Source organism: Gymnoscopelus microlampas (assembly GCF_963454915.1).
Source record: "Gymnoscopelus microlampas genome assembly, chromosome: 22".
In the NCBI taxonomy this organism is placed as follows: domain Eukaryota; kingdom Metazoa; phylum Chordata; class Actinopteri; order Myctophiformes; family Myctophidae; genus Gymnoscopelus; species Gymnoscopelus microlampas.
Genome location: NC_139959.1, coordinates 40,895,524 through 40,912,288, shown reverse-complemented (window position 1 = coordinate 40,912,288; position 16,765 = coordinate 40,895,524). Strand labels below are relative to the sequence as shown.

The 16,765-nt window shown below is 43.7% G+C and overlaps 1 protein-coding gene across 1 annotated transcript in view; it reads right to left on the bottom strand.

Moving 5' to 3' along the window:
* Window positions 1-16,765, bottom strand: part of LOC311038483 (uncharacterized protein) — an 87,856-nt gene that overhangs the window by 65,441 nt on the left and 5,650 nt on the right. The window contains exon 3 of the mRNA XM_084048038.1: window positions 12,896-12,966. Coding sequence (XP_083904164.1) covers window positions 12,896-12,966 — 71 coding nt within the window. The remainder of the gene's footprint in view (window positions 1-12,895; window positions 12,967-16,765) is intronic.

Here is a 16,765-nt window from a genome sequence, read left to right as displayed (position 1 = left end):
CAATGATAGAAAAGATAAAGTTACATAGAAAGAGGGAGAAACAATGAGGAACACATGATGTTATGATAATATTTGATATGACATATCTCTAACTGTACAGGTGGAAACAGACAGTTTGCCCTTCATAGTGTAAACTATACCTCCCCACCCAACCCAACCAACAAACAAAGTACAACTACTACTACTACTACTAATAATAATAATAATAATAATAACACTAATACAAATATATCTAATGTTCATGTGTATAATTGGTTCATAACTAAAGAAAATGTTGATATCCTCTACCCAGAAGAATAACTCGGATATATTAAGTGAAAGTAGCAATACCTTCATGTAGAAATACTCCTTTATTCAAAATGTTACTGGCTACAAGCGCACGTTGTGAGCTTGTGGAGTAAGAATGTCAATCTGCAAAGTACATGGTAATTAAAGCTGTCAAGTAATTGAAGTATTCTGTACAATAATTATAGTAAACTAGACCATACCCGGTCGGCGCAGCGCAGCCGTGGGGGGATATGCGCACATGATCTGGCAACCCGGGAGTCAGTTCGTCCCATAGCTGGGCAGCCCCGTAACCATGGCGACAGTGTTTGACACAAAAACGCTAATAAGAAGCTTAGATTTGATGAAATTGAAAAACGGGCTTCACAGTTGTGTTCAGATGGTAATGGTCAATGGCTGTGTGCAAAATCAGAGCAATTGGTCCAGCCAGTGAGGAGAACCGGGTGTCTTCACCACCACTTCACCACCACTACAAACGCACAGAGGTTACTAGAATTATAGTAGGATAAATACTTGTCGTCTATAAGTATAAAAGTATTGAAAAATGGAAATAATCAAATAAAGTAGAAGCACCTCACAATTGTACTCAGTGCTTGAGTAAATGTACTTTAGTACTGTAGTTACTTTATGGCACTTGCTGTACCCCTCCCATCCCTTTAGCTTCACAGAGTAGACCTACACAGTAATACTACTGTACTGTGTACAGTAATACTACATTACTGGTTACAGTAACACTACAGTACTGTGTACAGTAATACTACAGTACTGTGTACAGTAATACTACTGTACTGTGTACAGTAATACTACATTACTGGTTACAGTAACACTACAGTACTGTGTACAGTAATACTACTGTAATACTAAGTGTACTACTGTGCAGTGTACAGTAATACAGTAATATGCACACTACGGAGGCCAAGGAAGAACCTCTGGCCCAAATCTTTCATATCGGCTATATATTTTTGAAACCTTTTTTGATCATACTTCTATACAGATGTTGTCACGCCAATTGGTACACATTATCGCTATAGTCATGTGATCAAGATGGATCAGTCCGATTATTGATATTCCATCCTGATTGGTCAAGATTGGCTTCCAAATTTCGCAGGATTGGTCCGGTTTGAACAAAATGTCTCACATCATGAACACAGCGTGACACTTTGCTGGCCCACAATAAGCTACCTGCCCTGGCGGAGACCTGTGCTCCGAGGAGAACATTTTTCTAGTACTTCTACTCCACTACATCTCAGGGGCAAACGTTACTTTGCTGATTCTTACAATCATACAGTACATTAACCACTTAACCCCTATGTATTACTTTGGTTATTTGAAAATAGGGGATCTACAAGCCCACAGCAGGTAAAGATGTGACGCATTAATGCGACATTACTATGGTACTGTACAGTAAGTATATTTTGATGACAATCTTGTGTACTTGTAACAGAGGATTTTTATATTTTGGTATTGCTACTTTTACTTTAGTAAAAAACAAACTAACACAAACATACAAAAGTGAGGTTGTGTTTGTGAATGTGCTTGCTTGCCAGTGAGCAACACTAATGAATTACAACTCTGTGAATTACAATACATTATGATCCTTGCAAGAAATGTGATTGTCATATCAAATAACTACCTGTTTCATGTCCAATATTTTCATGTTAAATTATGTTTGTGTTTTTTATAGTATAACAATAGAAGTTAGAATCATGTCAAATCTTAATTCATTTCAATGTGGATTCATTCTTTGTGTCATTCCAGTTGAAGTTCAAGGAGATCAGTGATCTTACATTTGGTCTAAAACTCGAGGTTCTTTATTCGACCTAGACCCATAGCCAGCGTATGATGATCCTCTGCTTGTCGAAGACCCATAGCCAGAGGATGATGATCCTCTGCTTGTCGTAGACTCAAAGTCAGAGTATGATGATCCTGTCTCAGACCCATAGTCAGAGTCGGCTTTTCCACCGTCATGTCCTCTGAAATCAAACAAATGTTTCTTCAAGGATTCTGAATATGAAATGTACATAAGTACATACATGCAGAGCGTACTTATGTACTGTGCACACGTGTGTGTGTGTGTGTGTGTGTGTGTGTGTGTGTGTGTGTGTGTGTGTGTGTGTGTGTGTGTGTGTGTTTGTGTGTGTGCCCCCAGCGAGGCGGAACACTGTGCCCGTTTGGTGAGAACAGACTACAGCCCCTAATATTAAGTTAGGAAGTAGTTGGGGAAAAAAACCTTACAACAGAGGCACGCCGTCTCTAGTGGACTTGAGCAACGAGAGGCACGGCCGGGCGAGCCGTCAGGCGAGCTAGTCGCCGTGCCAAACGTTGCAAATTGTTCAGCTGGTCTGGGGTCAAGAAGATGATGAGAACACATTGTATTGGTTCTGCTTTCTGTGTGATGAACACTCACAGGTCTCGGACATGGAGGTCATGGTCGTCCTGTATGATGTCTTCATGCAAAGACTTCATCATGTCTGCTGCAGAGAGAGGGAGGGCTGTGATGGAGTCCCACCTGAGAGAAAGACATGAGACATAGAAAGAGTAGGAAGAAACAATGAGGAACACATACTGTATTATTATGATATTATGACATGTTATTCCATGATATATCTGTAACTGTACATGTGGAAATATGACCTAACAAAGTGCGCGTGCACGCGTGTGTGTGTGTGTGTGTGTGTGTGTGTGTGTGTGTGTGTGTGTGTGTGTGTGTGTGTGTGTGTGTGTGTGTGTGTGTGTGTGTGTGTGTGTGTGTGTGTGTGACTCCCCACCACCCAACCAAAGACAAAATAGAATAACAATTAAAAGAAACAAGGTTTTACCATAACACGTTTTAGATCAAAAATAGCAGATCTACAAGCTTGCGTGTCACATTGCGACATGTTGGGAGCTTGTGCTATATAAAACAAAAAGTTTGATTCATTTTGAAAAGTTATTTTAATTTAGTATTTAAGTACATTTTGATGTCAATACATTTGAATACAGGCCTTTTACTTGTAACAGAGTATTTTAATATTGTGGTATTGATACTGTTACTGGAGTAACAGTGTAAGAAAGCCTGCAAGCGACGCCTAGTGACCTGGCATGGTATTACCCACTGACAAGCCTATTTAGTCAGTAGCGTGCTGACACACGCAGGTCAGCACGTCAGACACAGCAAGCTCTGTGTATTTCTGATCACATGTTCCTTGATTCTTGATTTGTGCATTCATGAAACTATGTGAGTACATTATTTCAGGTCCGAAGTGTTGAATTATTATTCATTTATATCTGGCACTCTGTATATCACTTGTATGTGACTTTATATGCTTAATTGGCAACACCTGTTTGTTTGGCTAGTGCTGATTTAGCTCCCCACTGCCTGCAGTTTGTTTGTAACCCTTTATGGTGTATTATTGTTGCATGATGACATTAATGTACTTTACAGTTTATTTACTGTATCTTACTACATTTGGACAGTTTGGTGACCGGAATCTAGTCCATATTCGCCGCCTCAACCAGTATTATTATTTCTAAAGTAACCGGAGGTGTCCCCCTTCGTTACAAACAGATAATCTGGTACTTTGTCCATCACTGGTAGAAATAGTAGAATGGAGCCGTGCTCCAAAGTGAGCCGTTTTGAGCAACACGCTCAACTTTCACACCACAAAGAAGAAATTTGCGGAAACAATCCCCTTTTCCAAAACCAGCAAAGACAACACTATATTATGTTGTTATTCAATTCCATAATGTGGTTAATAATTGTTTCTTTGGGATGTATAATACACGAAAATTAAGGGAATAGTAACGCCACTCGCGTCCATAAGTAATTGAGCGCGGACATCTCCGCGTTTGGCTGCAAACAGTGGGTAAGTAATGAAATTAGCTTAGCTATTAGCCATATGGCGGACCGCACGATTATTTTCCACTTCACTTCCCATTAATGCATTCATGTCATATGTACATGCCGAGTTAAGCTCTGACATTTAAGTGAAATGTAGCCTGATATTACCGGATTGCTAGTGGCTTTACAGTAGCACATTTTAGATTCAAAATCTATTCATGTAAGTCTGCAAAGTAACTACAAAAATAAGTAGTAATTAAAGCTGTCACATAATTACACTGTACAGAAGTAGAAGAATTGAAATTCCGTACCCAGTACCCATACTCATCTGCTTCTTCTCCCTCAGCTCAGACCTCTTCTCATCCACCAGGTGTCTGTATTCCTCCTGTATTTCACACATCAACAGACAATGAGAGTCAAACTACATCCAGATGTTAACAGACTGTTCCTTAACATTGGTTGGAATTAACTTTTAATTCCTGTATTTTCAAAATAAAAGACAGATCAGGACCTCAGTAGGTATAAGTGAACAGTAAGTAGATCACTGTTAACCTCATGAACCCTAGCTTCCCTATTCTGGAGCAATCATCACCATCTGTTTAAAGTCCGCTTTCCAGGCTCCGCTGGGTTGGACTGGGTTCTCGCTATGGCTTTCTTCCACCGGGAACGGTCCATGGCCATCTCGTGATTGATGCCGAGTGCTTTCATGTCAGCTAACACGGTCATCTGCCAGGTCTTTTTAGGCCGGCCACTGGGTCTTGTCCCCTCCAAGTTGATCGACACTACTTTCTTCACCCAGTCATTCTCCTCCTTCCTTACAACGTTTTCGTACCATCGCAGTCTGCCTCTCCTCACCACATCCACTATGGCCTCCACCCCCATCTTCTGTCTCAGCTCTGCACTGGTCTTTCTCTCCCTCAGTGATCCCTCCCTCTGATCATCCTCATCTCTGCTCTGTTCAGCTTCTCTTCATGGTCCACCCTCAGGGCCCATGTCTCACTTCCATATGTCATGCCACTTCTGACGCAGGCTGAGTACACTTGCCCTTTCATCTTCAGGGATGGGGCCTTGGATGTTAGGAAGGGCATAAGTTCCCTGAACTTCTTCCATCCACTTCTCACCCTTGTGGTCACCGCTAGGTCCACCCCCCCATCAGCGTTAAGCATGTCTCCCAGGTAGCAGAAACTGTCCACCACCTCATATGTCTCCCCGTCTACTACAAGCCCCTCTTGCTCGGCTGCAACTACCTGTGCGACTTCTCCCCTGCACCGCTTGCACTGGAATGTTTCGCTGGCCACTTGCAGGCTACCTTTTACTCCACTGCATCTCCTGTGGACCCATTTTTGGCAGCCCTTGCACTGGAGAGAGTTAGCTTGTACTCCCTTCCCACAGACTCCACATGGCCATGCTCCTGACTGCTGTATCACTCCCAAGCCTGCACCACCAATTATGACCTTTGACTTTGCCGCATTCACCTTCATCCCTTTCACTTCCAAGCATGTCCTCCAGGCTGCTAGTCTTTTTGCTAGGTCTTCCCTTGAGTGAGCCATCAGTACCAGGTCATCCGCATAGAGCAGCTCCCATGGTAGTCCACCCCTCACTTCCCTCGATACCACATCCATCACAATAGCGAACAGTAATGGACTGAGTACTGATCCCTGATGCACACCCACCCTTACTTCGAACCCATCACTGTCTCCCATTCCCGTTCTAACTACTGTACATGCTCCACTGTAAAGAGCCATCACCACCCTGACCAGACCCTCCTCCACTCCAGACTTCCTCAGGGCCCACCTCACCACCTCTCTTGGCACCCTATCGAATGCTTTTTCCAGGTCAACAAAAGCATAGTACAACCTCTTCCTCTTCTCCTGATGTTTCTCTTGCATCTGTCGGGTGACAAAGATTGCATCTGTTGTACCTTTACCGGGCATGAAGCCAAACTGCATCTCATCCACATCTACCTGAGTCCTCACCCTCTTTTCCAACACCCTCTCTAGCACTTTCATTCCATGCTCCAGCAGCTTAATTGCCCTGTATGACCCGCATGCGATTGGATCACCCTTCCCCTTGAATAGTGGCACCAGGATGCTTTTTGTCCAGTCTTCTGGAATGTGCCCCTCAGTCACGACACTGTTGCACAGGTCAGTCATCCAGTGCACACCGACGTCCCCTGCCGCCTTCAGCATCTCCGCCACCACTCCAGATGGCCCAGGCGCCTTTCCCTCCTTCATGGCTTTCAGGGCCTTCACCACTTCTATTGGCATGATCGGGCAGCATTCACCCTCCACCTCGTCACATCCCACCTCTCCATCCCAGTCATTCTCCACATTCAGCAGTCTTTCCATGTACCTTCGCCATACTTCCTTCACTCCTCTGTTGTCTGTCACGATGTTGCCATCTTCATCCCTCACACAGCTTGCACCGGTCACATCACGCCTCTCCTTCACCATCTGCTTTGCTATCTTGAAGAAGCTCTTTTGCCCTCTCTCACTCTCCAGCTCACTTGCAAATTCTTTCCTGTTGGCCTCTTGGGCCTGCCATACTGCTGTCCGTGACACCCTCTTTGCCTCTACATACCGTACTCTATCTGTCTCATCCCTAGATTTCTTCCATACTTTATGGCACCGCCTCTTCTCGTTCACTGCACTTTCAACACTGTCATTCCACCACCATGTCTCTCTTTGTCTTGCCTCACCCCTTGTCCACCCACATACATCCTCTGTTACTTTGAGCAGGGCTTTCTTCATTGCCTGCCACTTTCCACCCACGTCTCCTGATTTCAACGCTTCCTCCACTTCCTCAGCTTCTCCCTAAACTCTGTTCGACTCTCTGCTTTCTGTAGCTTCCACACCTTCAACTTAGGGAGATGCTTTTTTGCCGCCACTTTCTTGGCTCGCAGAATTAGATCTCCGATGACTGGGCGGTGCTGAGACACGCACTCTTCTCCAGCAATTGCGTTGACATTCCTGACCAGGACGCGGTCCTCCTTTCTGACCATGATGTAATCTATTGTGCTCTTACATCCACCCGAACTGTATGTTACTAGTTTGGCTTCGTCCTTCTTGAAAAGTGTGTTGCACACCACCAGCTCCAGTGCATCTCCAAACTCCAGAATCCTCTCTCCCTCCATGTTCCTCAGGCCATATCCCTGACCACCATGGACTCCATCAAAGCCACCTGACCCCCTTCCCACATGTCCATTCAGGTCACCTCCAAGGATTATAGCCTCATCCTGAGGGATCCCCGACAACACCATAATGGCCTTGTCCCAGAACACATCCTTCTCATCCACACATCTGCCAACTTGAGGGGCATAGAGTGATATGACATTTGTCAGGCGCTTCCCAAGAATCATCTTCACAAAGAGGATCCGCTCATTCACCCTACTGACACTTAGCACTTGGTCTATCCACTTTTCAGCGATAAGAACTCCAACACCACCTGTCCCTTCATTGCAGCCTTGCCAGAAGAACTTGTACCTTCTACCAATCACGCCCAACATCCTTGCGCTTCCACCCTTCCATCTCGACTCCTGAACACAGCAGACATCCACCCTTCTCCTGTGCAGAGCATCGACCACCTACCCTGACCGACGCGACATGCTACCGATGTTCCATGTAGCAACCCTGACACGCACCTCCTGCTCCTCTCTCTCTCTGTTCCGCTTCTGGCCTCCCCGCAGTACTTCGAGCCGATGGCCGTCATCTCCTGGATGTAATCCACCTGCGGCTTGGCCTCCTTCTTCATCATTCTGTTTGTCGTAGGCTGATGAGAATGCCCACGGGGTACTTAAGGCTGTACCCCGCCTCTTCTGTGTTTGTCCAGCCAATTTTTACAGCTGGATGCCCTTCCTGACGCCAACCCAAAGGGATTGATTTTCTGTAGGGGTTGCCTCCCTTAGCCTATTCCTCTCCCAAGGAACCCACTAGGCAGCGGTACTATTTAACCCATAGTTGGGGGCTGGTTCGTGGGCACCAGGGCATGTCCACACACCGGTAGGCCTGCGTGCCGCACGTCTGGGGGCCAAACCTCCTCCGAGTCCCTTGTAGTTCAGCCGGGGTCCGAAATGTACCCAGTTACCGTGTGTCGCCACAAGGAGGCACTGAATAGGGCTTGCTGTTAGAGAGGCTATGTACTGGCAGGGAGAGGCACACACTCAGCTCTCCCGTTCGCATTCTGCTAGCCAGCGGTGAGGGTTGACAGTGAGAAGTGACGGGCACTGGGCACTCCACCAACACACTAGACGCATCACAACAACCCGACTTCTTACGAAATCAGACACAATCATTCTGCACAAATAGCAGATCTACAAAATCACAATGAGCTTGTAGATCTGCTATTTTCAGTGAAGCACCCCTTAGCTGACAGAGAGATGAAGCGGGGACCGCCACTAAAACATTGCATCAGATTGTGCAGATTAAAGTGTTTCATATATATCATACTTGCTTTATCCATCAGTGTTGGATTCATGTTAATGTGTATTTTCACACATAACTTGACCTTTGCCTCTGTACTTGGTCTGCTCTATTTCCCCCTCTGCAACAAACCTCTTCGCCGAACATAGCCGATCTACAAGCTCACAATGCGTAGTGAGCTTGTAGATCGGCTATTTTCAGCAAATGGTACACCCAAAATAGGGCTGCTAGGGTTCATGTGTATTGCATTATATTGTGTGTATGTGTGAATAAAAACTGAAACCGAAAGAAAGAAAAGTAGGTTCAATACCAGTTTTTACATCTCAAAAGCAAATAATGTACTTTTACTCCACTACAATTGCTTGAAAATGTTAATTACTAGTTACTTTGAAGATTTAGATTATTATTACAAAAAAGAAAAAACACAAACTACTTTGGCTATATTTGAAAATAGCCGATCTACAAGCTCGCCATGCATCACAAAGTGATGTGGTGTGAGCTTGTAGATCTGCTATTTTCAAAAGATTTCATATATTTGGAAACTTTTTTAAAGTTTTTAGTACTTAAGTACATTTTTATGACAATACTTTTGTACTTTTACTCAAGTAAAACATATGAGACACACTGGGTATAAGTGAACATTTTAATTTAAGTAGACCACTGTTGACCTTATGTACCCAAGCTTCCCTATTCTGTGAAAACAGGAGCTCTAACAAGCTCACACTGAGCTTGTAGATCTGCTAGTTTCAGCGAAGAGATTCGGTGTAGAGGGGAAAAAGTAAGGGACCAAGAATAGACCCCTGAGGGACCTAACCCCATTCCATTTAAGTATAGGGTTTAAATGGTTAATAAAGCTGATCTACAAGCTCACATAGTGTATATCTGCTATTTGCTACAGATATGAGGTTTCTGCCCGACAGCAACGATAACCACATTAACCCTTTATACATTTTAACGGGGTTCCCCAGGGCTCTGTACTAGGCCTGATGCTTTATTGTCTCAACACCAAATTTGTTTGCCTAAAATAGTAGATAAAAAAGCTCACAACGGGTTGCATTGTGGTGTATTGTAAGCTTGTAGATCGTCAAATGTTCACCCCAGAATAGTTGACGCTAGCGTTCATGTGGTTACCTGGCATCCATATTTTAGACACATTTTTGTTTATAGTTTAGTTTGTTTATGCCACTGAATGATGAACAATTCAATCTTACACGCTACATGTTTTCATTAGAACATGTAAATAAATGTCATGCACAGAATATTAGGTTCTTACCTTGCTGTTAGCTGACACATACGCCTCCCTCTCTATGTTCTGAGCATCAGTCACCAGGTCCTTACTGTCCTCAGCTGGGTCTCCCGTTGACATGTCCTTTACACTGCTCACCAAAACACACACAATGAGAGAGACAAAGTCAGACATTAGATTCAACTCATCATTTAATAAGTGATAATTGTTCAGCTGATCTGGGGTCTAGACGATGGTGAGAACACATTGTATTGGTTCTGCTTTCGGTGTGATGAACACTCACATCATGCGGACATAGTGGTCCTGGTCTATCTGTGTGATGTCTTTATGCCAAGACTTCCTCATGTCTGCTGCAGAGAGAGGGAGGGCTGTGATGAAGAACCAGCTGAGAGAAAGACAATGATAGAAAAGACAAAGAGACATAGAAAGAGGAGGGAGAAACAACGAGGAGCACATATTATTATGATATTATGTCATAATATTCTATGATATGTATCTGTAACTGTATACAGTAAGTGGAAATATGACCTAACAAAGTGTGTGTGTGTGTGTGTGTGTGTGTGTGTGTGTGTGTGTGTGTGTGTGTGTGTGTGTGTGTGTGTGTGTGTGTGTGTGTGTGTGTGTGTGTGTGTGAAATTATTATTAACTCATGCACTGCCACTGACGTAAAAAACATATGTTTTTTTTCAATTACCACATCTGCCACTGACATAATTTAGAAAAAAGTTGATTTTATAAAGATCTCACCGTTCTTCATCACTCGTCGGAAATAACGTCAATCCAAGATTTATATTTCAGTCTGCTTCCTGTCTAACTGTCCCTCTGAAACACCATTGTCTCGGCTTTGTTTTTCTCCGCCGTGGTGCGTTAGACGCGCTGTTTAGAAACTGCTACTACTGGAAAATGGAATGTAGTGGATTGAAAATGTGTTCTCTGGTCCACTCACACACCTACCCTACAAACAGTTGGACACACGATCATAAGGGATGTACATTTTCTGTGGCGATTTGAAAAAGTAAGTGAACCGTCCGTTCACGTGACGGTACAGTATATGGTGTGTTTACGCAGGGCAGCAGAAAGAAAGAGAGAAAGATCTGAGTCGATCGAAATGTTTGTTGTCTGGGCGACGTCCACGTATAGCATGTGTGTTTACAAACGATTGGCGATCATAATGAATATAATATATAGGTACACGTTATTCCAACCAGTTCCTTCCCCTCCATCAGGCGCCCCGGGGGAGGCAGTATAGAGAACAGGATTACAGCATGTTTTTGTGAGGGTACCTACCCTAGGAGACAGGGGGACAACATGCCAACCCCACCTAGTGTATGGGCACTGATGACGCAGAGGAGAGAACACTCCCCCAGTGCCCACAGCGTCCCCGGCGGGAATCAAACCCAGGACCTTCTAGCTGTGAGGGGACAGCACTACCGACTTCGCCACCGTGCCCCCCTGATCTTTTGTGTACGCTGAGCGAATTTGAGGTTGATTCATTATCGGGAATAATAATAATAATAAAGCTGCAAGCAGCGATGAACGGGCCCTCGAAGCTCTGTCCACGATACAAGTCTGTATGGCAATCAGCTGAAAAACTAGGCTACATAGCTTAACATTACAGCCTGTCCCTATTGGCCGTCTAAGTAGACCTGGCAAGTTTCTTAGGGTTTCGATGCTGGGAACTGGAGTTATGGCTGTTTAAAGCCCAGCCAAAAGGAATACAGCGGGGGCGGGGCCTAAGCAATTACAGCGTGTCCTTATTCTCCGTCTTAGTGCACATAGCATGTTTCGTAGGTTTACCATGCTGGGAACTCCTACACAGGAATAATGACAGAGACTTGTGGGGGGGAGGGGGGTTGATGGGGGAGGAGGTGCCTATAGTTCAGGTATGCCGTTTAGGTCAGGCTGAGAAGGGGTTAAAACAATGATCAAAGGGGGTGGGTGAAGAAGAAGCCCACAAAGAGGAACAAGGAAGTGGCAGAGACACTATTGTTACACAGTGTGTGGAGAGACTCAGCCTAGACAGACAGAGCAGTCTCTTTGTTGTTTTTCGGCACCCTCCCAACCCAGTTCTAGTCTGTATTAAAAGGGCAATAAAACCTGGTTCTCCTGTTAAAACATCAGTCCATGTTTCCTTCATGTATTTAAGTTAGTGAGTGAGCTGTGAGGGACCGCAAATGCTATACTGTCATCCTCATCGTCATCATCATTATTATTAATAATTTCAACATGAATTAATTAATTGTGTCCATCAGTTGAGGTTCACACAGATCAGTGATACTTTGTGTCTTCAGGTCCAGGTTCACAACTGAGGTTCAAAGGTTAATCATTTGAAGCGTCACTGTTCATAGACATGCAGCTGGATAAAGAAAAACAAACAAACAAAACAGACAGAGAGCCAACGTTACCTTATGGATAAGACCTTTGACAGTTTGCAGTTTCTGCATCTTAAATCCTTAGCAGTGTTCCTGGAGAAACAGTTTCTGCAGTCCCAGTCTTCATCATCAGTGGCTGGTTTTGCTGGTCTTTTTATCCTGGCAAACAGACAAAGACAAGAGTCAAGTTAGTTGTGTATAAATTACATTACTTCATAATTTAATAATAATGAAATAATAAAAACGATGATGACACGTGGAAACCGATATGTAATGTACAAGCTCATTCAGTGTGATCCAAAGCCAACCAACCAAAACTGTCCCCTTTTCCAAAACCAGCGAAGAAGACGCTATAATTTGTTGTTATAAAATTAAGTCCAATTAACGCCATAACGTGGTTAATAATTGTTTCTTTCTTGCATTTATGTCATATTTACATGCCGAGTTAAGCTCTGACATTTAAGTGAAATGTAGCCTGATATTACCGGATTGCTAGTGGCTTTAGCACATTAAGAAAAAAATAAAGAAAAAAAAACATATTGAATACACAGGACTCCAATGGAAACAAGCCATAGTGCTTTCTTGGGCTTATCCTTTTAGCAGCCCTTGTATAAAACTGTACCTCTGTGCTTTTTGTGCGCATTGAACTCAGCATGAGATCAAATGGTTGTGATATAGTGTTGTTTATATTGTACAGTGTTATAGTGTTGTGCATATTGTATAGTGTTTATATTTTTTAGGAGGATTCACATACTTTGTGTGTGAAGGTCCAGGTTCATTAGTGAAGTCAGGAGGTTTTCTTGTAGATGCGGACGCTTGATGAAGCTAGAGAGAACAAGACATGTAAGTAGGCTAGGCCTTAAACGAAGTTCAGGCATAGCCAGTGGTGAAAGTGGGCCGGAACGGTGTTCCGGTAAAAGATTCGGCACCGGAACGCCGTTCCGTTAAGAAAAAGTCAAAAGGCAGCTGTGAAAATCCCATATTAAATAACCTGTCATAGACCATGGCCATGGCATATTCAAGAAGAAAACATAATCTACTAACGTCAGATTATTAGCATACAGGGCGTCACAACCATTCATTTTGCTTAAGACGGGACACCCTCACTCTCACTTTTTGTCTGACTTTTTTTTTCTCTCCCGTTCCATATAAACTGCAGCTTTCATTCAAATAGCGTGAAGTAGTTTCAACTAGGCTACCTGGGTACATCTACTTCCAGTAGTATCAGTATGATTTCAAAATAAAACGTGTGTTGAATTGTAACATTACAAGTAGATTAACCAAAAATAACTCTTATTTTGAAATGCACATCGTTTTGAAAGGAAACCAGATTTCTGGGGGCTACTTCACTAATGACTGACGTCAAGCCGATACGTTCTCAAACTCCATGCTTAGCTTGAGTAAAAAGGTAAACACGGACGTGGGTCCTGGGACATTATGGAATATAAAGACGATAAAAGTTCATATTTACCACCATGCTCTCTGAAACCAAGACAATGTGGGCCAACAACAAAAAATGTGTTCTCTTTCGTCATCTTTGCAGAAGGTGAGTAATTAATCTAATGCAGTGGTGGAAAGTAACTAAGTACATGTACTCAAATACTGTATGAGTAATTTTAAGGTATTTTTTACTTGACTGGAGTATTTCCAATTTGGAATATTTTTACTTCTATTCCAATACATCTCAGAGGCAAATATTATACTTTTACTCCACTACAATTATTTGAAAACTTTAGTTACTTACTTTATAGATTTTAATTATTATGACAAAACATACATGAACCGCTTCAGCCCCATTTAAACTTTGGCTTTTTGAAAATAGCCGATCGACAAGCTCACAAGCGATGACGCGTTGTGAGCTTGTAGATCTGCCATTTTCAAAATATTTTAATACATTTGATTTTAGCCATGGACCCCCATCTGAAAATGTTTTGTGCCGGGGACCCCCAGAAGAGAATATTTGTCTTAAAAAGTATAAAAACAATGTTCAAATACTGCACAAAAATAGCAGATTCACAAGCTTGCATCATGGGTGAACTGGTTTTAGAGTACTTGGTATTGTACAGTATGATCAAGTTGGACAATATAGCTCTGTTTTCATCATGTGTATCAGGGGTGCAGCCATGGGTGGGCCTGGTGCACCCAATTGATTTTACAAAAATTAATACAAATATTTTAATTAAATTTTCTTTGATAATAAAATCGGTAAAATCAGGCAAAAATAAGAATTAAACAACCCTAACCCTAAACCCTAACCCCGAAATAAAGTAACAAAAAACGAAAATAAAGTACCAATATCCGCGAAATAACCGAAAAAAATCGCGCGCGCACATTCACGCCACATGCACACGCGCTGCATGTGGCAGTTCCGGCAAGAAATGTCAACCACTTTCACCCCTGGGCATAGCAGAAAAAGCAAGAAAGGGATGGATGGTTGGGCTGGGGGAGGGGGGGGGGGCAGCTTAGCATTTCCCTTTGCCTTGGTTCATTCTGGTTCTTGTCAAATCGTTCATGTACCCGATTGTACATGGAAAGAAGCTTTTTTCCAGTCTATTGCTAGTAGCTTTGAGACTGCGTAGGCGTTTTCCATGCGGCAACATCTCGAACAGTCTGTGGTTGGGATGGCTTCGATCTTTGATGATTCCTCGTGCTTTGCTGACACAGCGTTCGTCATACAGGGCTTGGATGGGGGGGAGATCACATCCGCTGATGAGTTCGGCTGTCCGCACAACCCTCTGCATTGCCTTGCGGTTGAGCTCGGTGCAGCTGCCGTACCAGGCAGTGAAGCAGCCAGTCAGGATGTTCTCTGTGGTGCGTCTGTAGAAAACTCTTACATGCCTTTGTTTCATCTCGCCTTGACTACTGCAATTCGGTTCTCACCTGCCTCAATAAAACACCCATAGACCGCCTGCAATTCATTCAAAACACTGCTGCAAGACTGTTAACGAGATCAAGCAGAAGGTGTCACATTACTCCAGTTTTGGCATCTTTGCACTGGCTTCCTATACATTTTAGAGTTCAGTTTAAGGTCCTGGTGCTCACTTTTAGAGCTCTGCACAGCCAGGCACCTGAATATTTAACTGACTTACTGAAACCATATGTGCCATGCAGGACCCTGAGGTCAGCGGACCATGGTCTATTGGTCATTCCTCGTACCAGGTTAATCACCAAAGGTGACAGAGCCTTTCAGTCTCTAGCACCTAGACTCTGGAATGCCCTTCCTTGTGGCCTGAGAGCTGCAGCGTCTGTGGACATTTTTAAGAATCAGCTAAAAACATTACTGTTTCAACATGCTTTTGGGTAATGTCATTGAGCTTCTCCTCCAATGGTGATATATGTCTGCTGTATTGTTTTTCTCTGAGATGCATTGTGTTTTTGTTTCTGTTTCTAATTATTGAATGTTTTTTGCTGTTTTCATTTCTGCTGCATGTTAAGCACTTTTTGAGTCCTTTCTGTGAAAAGTGCTATACAAATAAAATGTACTTACTTACTTACCCTTAGGACTTTTTGACCCAGCTTTCTTCAGTTGTCTGAGAAATTAGAGGCGTTGTTGTGCTTTCTTCACCACTCGCTCTGTCTGCCCAGGTGAGATCTTCAGTGATGTGCACCCCCAGGAATTTGAACTCTCTGACCCTCTCCACTGCAGCACTCCCGATCTGGATGGGAGAGTGATCTCTGGGAGGCCTTCTGTTGTCAAAGATTATCTCTTTTGGTTTTGCAACATTTAGAGCCAGGTTGTTCTCCTGGCACCATAGTGCCAGGTTCTCCACTTCTCTCCTGTGGGCTGTTTCATCGTTGTCAGGGATCAAGCCTATCACTGTGGTGTCATCTGCAAACTTGACCACTTGGTTGGAGCTGAACAAAGCCATGCAGTCGTAGGTGTACAGGGAGTAGAGAAGGGGGCTCAAAACGCATCCCTGAGGGGCTCCTCTGCTGAGGGTCAGGAGGGCAGAAGGCATAGTTCCCATCCTCACCACCTGACGTCGCTCTGTCAGGAAGTCAAGAATCCAGCTGCAAAGGCTTGGGTTTAGACCTAGACTCCGTAGCTTGGTGTCTAGTTTGAGGGGGATTATGGTAGTGCACGCTGAGCTGTAGTCTATGCATTCTCACATATGACTTGTCACTCTCAAGGTGTGAGAGGGTGGTGTGAAGTGATGTGGCAATGGCATCATCCGTGGATCTATCCTTACGGTAGGCAAATTGAAGGGGGTCGAGTGTGGGTGGCAGCGTGTTGTTGATCATCACTCTGACATGTTTCTCAAAGCATTTGCTCACTATGGGTGTGAGTGCAACAGGCCTCCAGTCATTTAACTAGGTTACTTTGCCTTTTTTAGGGACCGGGACAATGATTGCTGTTTTGAAGCAGGATGGTACTTTGCTTTCACAGAGAGATTGGTTGAAAATGTCTGTGAAGACACTGGCCAGTTACGTTGCGCATGCTTTGTAGACCCTAGGATTTCATCAGGTCAGAAAGTTGATGTGCCAGAAAGTCAAGCAAATATCTGACTCTGCTATGACCAGGTCATGCCACATGCCATCACTGAGGTGTGAACTGCAGTCCCATTGTTAAAAACCCTGGGAGTGGAGGGCACGGTGGCGCAGTCGGTAGCGCTGTTGCCTCACA